Source organism: Hippopotamus amphibius, chromosome 8 (assembly GCF_030028045.1).
Source record: "Hippopotamus amphibius kiboko isolate mHipAmp2 chromosome 8, mHipAmp2.hap2, whole genome shotgun sequence".
Lineage (NCBI taxonomy): Eukaryota > Metazoa > Chordata > Mammalia > Artiodactyla > Hippopotamidae > Hippopotamus > Hippopotamus amphibius.
In genome coordinates, this window is record NC_080193.1 from 113011191 (window position 1) to 113022408 (window position 11218).

Consider the following 11218-nt stretch of genomic DNA (forward strand, 5'->3'; position numbering starts at 1 on the left):
TAGGGATCAAGCCTGGGCCCCCTGTACTGGGACTACAGAGTCTTACTCACTGGACCACCAGGGAAGTCCCCAGATATACTCAGAATTATCTCTTTTGTGTTATGTGTAGAGGACCCTTAGATTAATACACTCATGGCCTAAGGGAAATACTATGTTTAATAACTAGAAAGCAGAGATACCTAATGGACTTCCACATCCTGAAATAGTGAAGATATTCAGAATAGTTCATCCAACCAAAAATTAAACTGTATTTAGTCATATCTTGAGGTTACTCCATAGGATGTAAATGGCAGTGGAGGGCTTTTGTTTACTGTGAGTAGGTACTATGCTAGGCACTTTACGTGCATACTCAGTTAAATATTACACTGTCTCTAGAAGGCAGGTACTATTATTGTTTCCGCTTTACAGGTGAGGAAACAGTGGCATAGAAAAGTAACCTGCCTAAGGTGGTGTAGCTGTTAAGCGGCAGAGACATGGCATGTGAAACCAGGTGGTCACACTCTTGACCATGACCTGGTATACCTCACCCAGTCCCTGTTTTTCACTGCATGTTTAGTGCACTGCCTAGATTGATTGATTCCCTGCTTCCTTCATTCTCTTGGCAAATATGTTAACTATGCGCCAGCCAGGCACTGAGCTAAGTATTATGTTGTTGTATGTCCTTGTTCTCATGGAATTTATATTCTTCTTAGACTGTAAAGAACAAACAAAGTAAGTAAAATATTTAAAAATTGTGGGAAGTCCTCTAGAGGAAACATACAGGGTTGGTGATAGAATGATGTGGGGCCAAGAGGGAGAGGCAAAGGGAAAACTTTAAATAAGTAGGTCCAGGAAAACATCTTTGAGATGTCGGCTCATCTGTGACCTGAAGGGTGAGAAATGAGTTGAAAAGCCTTGTGGGTTTCAGCAGGGGGTGATTTGGTTTTATTTGTTTTAGGAAGGTAATCATTGCTGCTCAGTGATGATGGGGTTGGGCATAGAGATCAGATATGAGTTTACTGCAGTAATCCAGGTGCAAAATAGTAGTGGCTTAGACTAGAATTGTGGCAGTGGAGAGAAGTAAAAGGATTTGAGGCAGATGTAGGAGATAGAATTGATAGGCCTTGATGGATATGAAGGAAGGAACACATTTAGGAGTTGGAGCTTAGAGGTGTGGTTTAGAGATTTAAGTCTGGGAGACATTAGCACCAATTAAAAAAAAAAAAAGCTTTGGAGATGTATTTATTTACTTAACAAATAAGAGCGCTTACCATGTTCTAGGTACCAAAATATAGGTAAACAAAACAGACACATCCCTGCCCTCAAAGAACTTAATTTATAGTAGAGGAGACAGACTATAAACAGATAAATTTGTAAAATATGTAATATATTATTACAGTACTCAGGAGAAAAAGTAAATCGGAAAGGAGGGTATGGAATACAGAGGGATAGGAATTGAACTTGTAGATAGGAATGGCCAGAGAAGACCTCACTGAGATGATGTTCTTTGAGTGAAAACCTGAAAGACATGCAGGAGCGAGCCATGCACATATCTGGAGGGCATCTCAGGTACAGAGCTCTGAGGTGAGGGGTGGCCTTGTGGGTGGAGTGGAGTGGGGTGGTCAGTGAGTGGGAGAGAAAAGAGGTCAGAGCTGACAGGGTAAGGAAGGGCTGTGCAGAGCATATATGGCCTTGGAGGTCTTTATAAGACTTTGGCTTTTGTTCAGAGTAAAATGGGAAGACACTGGATGTTTTTTGAGCAGAGGAGGGCCAGGATCTTATTTTTAACAGAATTGATACTCAGGCACTGATGTGTTGAGTTTAGAGTGGATGAGATCATACAGAAGGAAAATGAGCAGTGGAAGAGAAAAAAGACCGAGGTGGGAGAACAGGAGAGCGTGATGTCATGAAAGCAGGAGGGGAGTGTTTCAAGGAGGAGGGACCACTGCTAAAGCCTCTAGTAGACAGGGATAAAGGCATGCTTTGCGTTTGGCAATACTGAAGTTACAGATGATTTTGGCAAGCCATTTCCCGTATGTGTTGAGGCAAAAGTTACAGTGTGGTAAGCTGGAGGGGAAATGAGTAAATGGGATGTGAAGAAGTGAAGGCTGTGTTGACAGCCCTTTCTTCTTGAAACAGAAATAGGGTAGAAGCTGGGACTCTGGAGTCAAGTGAGATGCCTTTAGAAGATACTAGAATATGTTTGTAAATGACTGGGAATGAGCCAATAGGGAAAAAGGATTATGTTGATGACACTAATAATAGTTAACATTTACTGAACACTTACTATGTGTCAGACACTGTGCTGGGATGTGGATTAAGATAATCTTAGGATGGATGTATTCATATTACCATTTCATGTAAGGAAACTGGGAGTTAGAGAAGTTACTAGCCCAAGGTCACATAGTTTACTGTGTAGTAGAGTCAGGAGGTGAACCCAGACATTTGAACTGCATGCACTTGACCACTAAGTTATACTGCCTACATTGATGATGCCAGGAAAAGAGAGACAGAGGACCTTCTCAGGCTTAGTCCTTGAGAGGAGGGCATATAAGGGTCGAAGGCAGGGGAGGTCTGGCCTTTGGCAGGGAAGGGTCCCTTCCTCCTTAGACAGGAAAGGGAAGTCATGTGAAGATGGTTGTAGTTGGGCTGCAGGTGTTTTAATAGTGGGAAGAAGCGAATGTTCATGTCTAAGGGCTTCTCTCTCTTTTTTTTAAATTAAGTAGGAGGTTAAGTCATTAGCTGAGAATACAGTATAGAGAGTAGAACTTGCTAGGGAAAGAGGATGAGGGGACAGAAGACAGTTGAAGTCATTATCTTGCCATGGGGAAGAGAACATGGATTGTGAGGCAGTCTTCCATGCCTGTTTGAGATTTGTGATCATGAATTTTAAACGAAGTCAGTCACAGTTGTGTGATTTTTCTGCAGGAAGATTTAGCTGCTCGAACACAGGCAGGATGGAATAAAGGGGGTAAAAGGGCTTGGGAAATGAGGGCATTTTCAAGAAAAAATGACCGCATTAATGAGCTGGGGAAACTAGGCTGGATGAAGAGCAAAGTGAAGCCAGAACGAATGGTGAGAAAGTTGTACATCAGTAGCGCTCAGTTAAATCAGGGATTTGGAGCAGTGGAGATATTTGAGCAAATAAGAATAGGAGGAGGTGATCAGAGAGTAGGTTATCAGAGGTGGTCCAGTCTCTGAATGTTGCGGCTCAGGGTGTGGCCACAGGAATGGGGTGCTAAAGTGGGTGGAAGAGAGGAGATCATCAGGAATGAGGATGCCCAGAAATTTCTCATTTAATCTTGATTTTCTTTTCAGAGAGGCCATGACTTTCATGAAGGTGTTAGGGCAGGTAAGTGACAGTTGTTTCCTTCTGGCTATTATGGAAATAGGACTTTTGAGCATATACTGTTTAAAAAAAAAAAGCTGTTTTATTAGTGAAAATGAAGCTTTTATAAATATTGCAATTTTTTTAAAGATGTACACTACATTTTATTTTATTTTTAATTAATTAATTGGCTGCATTGGGTCTTCGTTGCTTTGCTTGGGCTTTTCTGTAGTTTCGGCAAGTGGGGGCTACTCTTCGCTGCGGTGCTTAGGCTTCTCATTGCGGTGGCTTCTCTTGTTGTGGAGCACAGGCTGTAGGTGCCCAGGCTTCAGCAGTTGCAGCACGTGGGCTCAGTAGTTGTAGCTCACGGGCTTACTTGCTCCATGGTATGTGGGATCCTCCTGGACCAGGGCTGGAACCCTTGTCTCCTGTATTGGCAGGCAGATTCCCAACCACTGCACCACCAGGGAAGTCCTACACTTCATTTTAAAGAAGCTAGAGTATGCAAAGCTTTTTTTTAATATTACCAACTGGCATATGAAGGAAGACCAGTCTTTGAAACCAGTATTGTTTTATTTATTTATTTATTGGCTGCGTTGGGTCTTCATTGATTGCTGTGCATGGTTGCGGGCGAGTGAGCGGGGGCTACTTTGTTGCGGTGCGTGGGCTTCTCATTGTGGTGGCTTCTCTTATTGTGAAGCACAGGCTCTAGGCGCACAGGCTTCAGTTAGTTGTGGCTTGAGGGCTCTAGAGCACAGGCTCAGTAGTTGTGGCACATGGGGTTAGTTGCTCCACGACGTGGGATCTTCCCAGATCAGGGATGGAACCCGTGTCCCCTGCATTGGAAGGTGGATTCTTAAGCACTGAGCCACCAGGGAAGTCCCCAAACCAGTATTGTTTTAAAAATTCCAATAACGTGGTCACTGCTCCCTAATTTGTATGTAAGAGGTAATCCTGCTCCTACAGTCACATCGACTACCTCTGCTAAGTGCAGTGTGAGTTTGTAAATTCACTCTGCTGCTGAAGCCTTTGAAAAAAGGCCTGAAGTCCCCTCTTTTTTTGTATTCCCTTGGCAAAATTCCAGCCACGTTGAAACCTACCATCCACCTCTGCCTGTACCTAGCAGTTAAACATTGATATTGAGAAAAACCGTATGACATAATTAGTAACATCTGCTAATGTTATTAATTTTGATTTTTGCTTATCATCAAAACAATATTAAGAAAAAGCAAGTGTAGTTGATTTTTTTTGTTCCTAGCAAATTTGCAACCATTTCTTTTTATGTATAAGCCCATATACTTATAAATAATAGCTGTCATTTATGTTGTACAAAATGAATTCTTTCCCTCTGTATGTACATTACATATCAAATTTTCTTATGTTTTTATTTATCACTGTAATATAGTACAGACTCTGCATATACTTTATCTGAATTAAAAGGTTATGCTGTCTGAGCTGTAAGCTTGAGTAAACACTGGTCACTGTGGTAGAATTCTCTTCATTTCTGGCATGGTATATAATAAGGGAGAAACAGCCTTTTAGAGGACACATGGAGTTAAGTCAGAGGAGATGCTATATGTTTTATACAAAATATGCATTCATCCTACTAATTCCCTGCAAATTCTTGCTGCATGTGGATCAGAGCTTAGACCTCTGATTATAGGAGGACCTGTGTGCTACTTGGATTATGTTGCTAAAGTATTCACTATATGTTATAGCAACCCTTCTTAAACTTAACAAAGGTTTGTTTTTAGATATACTATCAGTTATTTTAAGGAAAAAGGGTTGAAACCAAGCAGCATCAAAGTTCTGAATCATAGCGCAGGTGCTTATCAAGCTACTTTTTAATGAAGAGAAGGTATGTAACCTCATCTTTCAGCATAACCTCTTTATTCAGAAAACAGTATCTATTCTGGGTAAAACTGTTAAGATTTTCTTGCATTACCAAATGTTTGCTACAATTTGCTAATTATAAAGTATGTTAGCAAATTAGATAAAACTATCAAATTAGGGGAATGACTGTCAAAAAATCTTACTCTTAACATCTAGAATAAACTTCTCCCTTTAGAATAACTTATAGGAAAAAAAAAAATTAAGGATTATCTCAGAAAAGCTAGAGAGCTACCAACTGGAATTTGGGTGCCTCATGCAACCTTCTGAAAAACCTGAGTTGTCTGCATGGCAAGAACTTGTTTATCTATGCTAGATTAAAAATTTTGTTAGTTTGAAATTGAATAACATGCAGATATGGTTAATATTCTCTTTCCTTTTGCCCTTCAGTGGACTGTCAGGGAAGTAGATAGCATTGACCAGAGGACTTATAGGGATAAGATTCTTATAGAAGGAATGTTCCAGGATTGTTTTTATTTACTCTCTCCAGGGAATGTGAAACTTTGAAATTGTCAGGGATCATACCATCAGTGTGCTGTATCACCACTGATCTGACACTGGAATCCTATAGTGAGGCAGCCAAACCTTGAAAACCTCCAGTATCCACATTTAATTATGCATAAAGCCCCCTTCCTTCTACCTCCTGAGGCAGCCTGCTGTTTTGGTTCCCAGATTGCCTCTTTAATTATTTAGCCTTTTAGTGATACACTCATTTTTTTAGGTTCACTGTAGACTTTGTATGTTTAAATATTTTCATTCCTCACAAGAATTATGCACATTTTAAGCATGGTTGAATTTCCTTACCACAACCATACTAGGTATAGCCCCGTTCTCTGTTTTTAATTTTTTGAGATAATTGTAGATTCGCATGCAGTGTAAAAAAAAATAATATGAAGAGATCCTGCATACCTTCCACCCAGTTTCCCAAATGGTAACATTTATATAACTGTAGTATACTATCATAATCAGGAAATTGATATTCTCCTCCCTTTTAAAAGGAGGTTATGGATTGCCTCATACTTAAAATCCCGTGGGGATACTACATGGCTACACTAAGTGATGGCTGTACTGAAATAAGAGTAGAGCTTCTCATGATAACCTGAAGGTGGTCTGGTATTTTAATTTAGTGTGAGCTGGAAGATTCAGCAAAACAGCACTATCCACATTTAATTATACATAAAGTCCCTTTCCTGGTACCTTAAGTAATCTTCCTCTCAGTTCAGTGTGGAGGTTAGAAGACAGATCTGGGCCCTCCACCCTCCCCTGCCTTCCCTTTAAACCACACAAACTCTGGTTTTAGCTCTTTTATAACAGAGAGATTTCATTTATGATTTTATTAGAAAATGAAAAAAAAAGACTTCTAAGGCTTAAAACCACTGATTAGTTCAGCAGACTGTATTCAAGCTAGAGGCATCAGGCTTAGCAGGTGAGGTCATCATCCAATTCTGTAAGGACTTAATTTAAGGGGGAAAAAAGGGAACACATACAAAATTTTCGATTTTGCAGAAAAAGATGTGCTATAGAAAATCATGCCAATCCAAGGTTGTTTGCATCAATTCGGTAATTAAAATCTGGTAATAACAAAAAACATACTGACAATTCTTATGTCTTTACTTAACAGTTTTAATAGATAAAGACCAGAATCCGAAGTGGAAACCAGCTGATCTAAAAGAAGTTACTGATGAAGATTTGAATAATCACTTCAAATCTCTGGGAAGTAATGATTTGAAATTTTGAAGTGACTGGATTTTTAAAGTATTATTTTGGAGTAGAGGTTGGCAAACCATGGCACATGGGCCAAAGCCAACCTGCTGCCTGTTTTTTTATATATCCCTCAGCTAAGAATGGTTTCTGGCATTTTTAAATGGTTGGGGAAAGAAGTCAAAGACCAATATTGCGTGGCATGTGAAAATTACATGGAATTCAAATATAAATAAAACTTTATTGGAACATGGCTTTACTCATCTGTTTACAAGTCTGTGGCAGCCTTGAGAATTTGCAGTAGAGATTGTAAGGCCTGCAAAGCCCAAAATATTTACTTTCTGGTCCTATCAGAAATAGGACCAGATGGGAAAATTTGATTTTAAAAGATGGGAAAATTTGAAGATCTTTAGAGATTCTTGAGTTAGTATATCTAATTGAAATGGGAACTTTATGTTTTGGCTTTGGTTATTGGTTTTTAATGTTGATTAAGTACACTTAAGTATAGGTTATAAAAAATAAAAACCCTGAAATTTTTTTGGATACTTATGTTAACACTTCATAGAATTTTCTCCATATATAAATCTATTTTAAAATAATTATGAGTTGCTATAGCTGAAGTGTTCCTTTTATAACGTTAGAAATCTCAGGCAGAAGGAAAAGGTTATTATGAGGTTGTCTCTCCAGTATTATTAATTTAGCCTTGGCCTTCCCTGAAGTTAACCAGAATCCCTTCCTATGGTGAAAGTGAAAGCATTACTTCTTGTCTGCAGTATTTGCTAATCTGGCAGAATAAGGCATTAGAAAACTCTAATCTCTAAGATGGAGAGACACTCTGCTTTCTGCAATTTACATCACACTTTTGCGTGATAACAGTAATTTGTCCTTACACAGTTCAAATCAGGAGAAAAAAAAGTTGAAAACAAGAGGACTTTTGTTCAAAATAGAAATACCTTCAGTAACCGGTACTGTTGACAAAAGTTTTTTTTAAGGTACACAACTGCGGGCGTTCCAGACTTGGAACATTAATGTCTAGGTAAGAATCATTTTAAAATTAAAGATCAGCTTATAATTTATTTTATAGCTTGGTACAGTTTTTCCTTCATTCCAAACCCCTCAAAAACTAAGAGAACTTTAATTTTGAAAGAATGAAAAGCAGGCAGAACTGAAAAAGACATTGAAGGTTATATCCTATACCCTTCTCATAGATGAGGAAGTTGTAGTCCAGGAGTAATTGCTTTAAATTTTCTGTTCTCAATATCTTTAACATGAAGCATTTTTCTTCCCCTCAAAATTAGGACTACATGTGGAAAAAAGATGTCATAATAAACATGTCTACATTTATATTCTCAGAGCTCCTAAATGTGGATGTGAATGACCTAAGAAAATATTTGTATAAATGGATTTTTATTTTCTTTGTATTTGCTAGAAATGCAGAAAATGTTAAGTCCTTTATGTTAAAGAATTTGAAATCACAAAATGGTGAAAAGCATTTGCTTGCTTCAATTAAATAGAACTCATAATTAGTTCATTGCAACTAGACTTTTATTATACAGTTAGGAAAAATGTTTTCACAAAAATATTTGGAAAAAATATACATTTCATAGCTAAGTCTTACAGAGAAGAGAATTTTGCTAACAAAAGTTGAGTTTTGTAAAATTAGATGTAGGGAGTTCACATCTGAGCTCATGCCCACTGCTCCAAGGAAGACACGTCCAGTTTGGTCACACAAATACAGGATGAAGGCATTATGGTTAAGCAAGCAATTTATTTGTTAGAACTTTGTTTTTAAATTACTGTTCCTTGACATTTATAATTTGTCTCTAACTTTTGATTTCTAAAACTATATAATTACAAAAGTATAGTTCCCCCTTTTCATAAAATGCCAACTATACTGAGTAGGATATGAGTGTCATGCTACTTAATTCATTTAACATGTCTCTTTTTAATACTAATAAGGCATTTTGACACAGGTGATTCCTTTGGGACTAAGATTTTTATCCTCTTTGAAATTGTGCTTTAAGTGCTAATAACCATAGGCAGTTTGCAAAGAACTGATAAGGCAACGTAAAGGGTGAACTCTTGGATCAAAGTCCTGTGACTGAAAGGTAATAACCGGCACTCAAGAAACACTCAACTGGGAAGGGAGCAGTGAAACACATCTGTGGGGTTATGTGAGTCTTCTTAAATGAGGAATTGGCACATTTCTCTGCTAATTTGCTGCTTCCACAGTTGCCCCCTGCAGGTTCTTTGTCATGCTGGTGGCACTCACCAGTTCCTCTACTGGATGTTCTCAAGGGAAAAGATTGAATGGTTGGGCACATGACAGTGTGGTAAAGAACAGAATTTGGCTACTGTGTCCTTGTCCTCAAATGAAAACATGGGAAACTTGCTTTTGGAGCCTGATGTGAGTGTTGTTTCTTTTCGCCACTTTCCTTTCCCTTATAATTTGGCCACTATTCTTATTTCTTCTGTGTTTGTGATCCAGGTTGGAACAAATGTTTCCCATTCCAGTAGGTAATAATTCTTTCAGTTGTCTGTTTTATATGTCTCTTTCCTTCTCAAGCAGCCCTTCTACTCTTTGTTCATGAAGGACCTTCAAAATGAAATAAACCCAATGTTTAAATATGAAGGTACGTAAGAGGTTGAATTATCCTATCAAAGATGTTCTCATTTATCATGTCATCAACGCCAAACTATATCTTGATAACAATCATACACAGTACATTTGTTGATCCAGCTGTTTCCTGCCTGCCCCCAACTTGGTTTATCCACCGACTCACTGATTATGCATGTCTTTGTAGTTCCGTGTCCATGGTTTGCCATATAATACAGCATACATCTCCAAGTAAGTCTCTGTGTGTCACAAGATATTATACTCTGTTCAAATGAGTCAGGGGCGCGGGGGTGGTGCTCAATGACAAAGCCGTATTGCCATGGTATCAGAGAGGGTGGCAACAGAGATTAGACTTCTAGCTAGATACGGATCTGGCAAGCATTCCTGTGTTAAATCCCGAGGAAATAGAGGCCCAGGGCAGAGGAGGAGCGTGAGGTTAAAATATTTAGATATAATCAAAGCCTATTAGTCTGTGTCCCTATGTATGCTGAAAAATTTAGTGGGATGCATTGCTTTTATATGGCTTTGTGTTCTCACCATAATAGGTATTATCTTATATACTTAATCATATCTTTTACACAGCAATGACTTTGCAGCAAAAGTATCTGATTGAGATATAAAATGAATGAAAAATGGCAACATCTAGGCTTTTGTCTGAGTCATTAGTATAAATACTCATAAACCTAAATTTTTCTTCATGAGCTGGAAATATGTTTTGCACTTTTTGGAAACTTTCTGTTCTTAGCCTTGCAGCTTCAGATCCTTGTATAAACAGGGGTGGTGGTTTTTCTATTTTGTAAAGCTGCTAGATTATAAGTACAACAGGACAGTACAAACGCTGGGATTAGGTGAAATGAACGTTAAATGACCAGTTGTCCAAAGGAAACTGAAAGATGGCACACCACTCATTTAAAAGAATTTTCTTTGCCCATTTACCTTGGAGAGTTCAGTCTATTTGATTGTGGGTTTCAGAGTATAATTGCTAAAATTAGAGGTAGCAAATCTATCTGCTTATGAGGTTATATGCATTTATATCATTAAGGTCACAAGCCTTTTTCTGCCTTTCTTTAGATTTCAATGACAAGGGCCTGTCTGTCACATCTTAATAAAAAGATCTATCTAATCCTGTAGGCTTAAATAGTTCTTTACAATTAAACTCAATGTGCAGTAAATCTTGATGAAAAGATACTTCTAAAGACTCAGTCTTAATTTTCTTGTAAGTTATGTCTTCTCAGTATCTTCTTCCCTCTTTCCTGAATTTTGTTACCATTAGATCTTAAATAGTACTTTTTTTTTTTTTTTTACAAAAGTTTCCCAAAAAATGGTAGCCAAATTTATGAAAATAGTATATAGTATATGGCTGTAAATGCCCCATGGGCTTTATTACCACTAAAAATATACTCGAGTATTCCCTTTAGAGGAGTATTTGATCTTCTATAATAACTATAAATTCTCACGCATAATCTGGTCCCATAGTAATCTGAATGGTGACTGCCCATGTACCAGCCCCTTGCATCTGTGAGACAGCAAAGCTTAACACACATGCAGCACTGAGACCAGGTTCTTCTTTCCACCTTGCCAGCTAGGGCTTCTATTACTTTACAGTTTTCTGGATTGCTGTTTATAAAAGCTATCCATGCTTGTTTTTTTTGTATAGTAGTATCACTGGGCTACCTAATTCAGTGCAATAAACATTGTCGTGA

The 11218-nt window shown here is 38.2% G+C and overlaps 1 protein-coding gene across 3 annotated transcripts in view; it reads left to right on the plus strand.

Annotated features, from left to right (window-relative positions):
• Positions 1–7152, plus strand: part of HIBCH (3-hydroxyisobutyryl-CoA hydrolase) — a 91809-nt gene extending 84657 nt beyond the window's left edge. For all 3 annotated transcript variants that reach the window (XM_057744506.1, XM_057744505.1, XM_057744507.1), the window contains 2 exons: positions 3298–3331; positions 6819–7152. In XM_057744506.1, coding sequence (XP_057600489.1) covers positions 3298–3331; positions 6819–6934 — 150 coding nt within the window. In that variant the 3' untranslated portion in view covers positions 6935–7152. The remainder of the gene's footprint in view (positions 1–3297; positions 3332–6818) is intronic.
• Positions 7153–11218: the final 4066 nt, after the last annotated feature.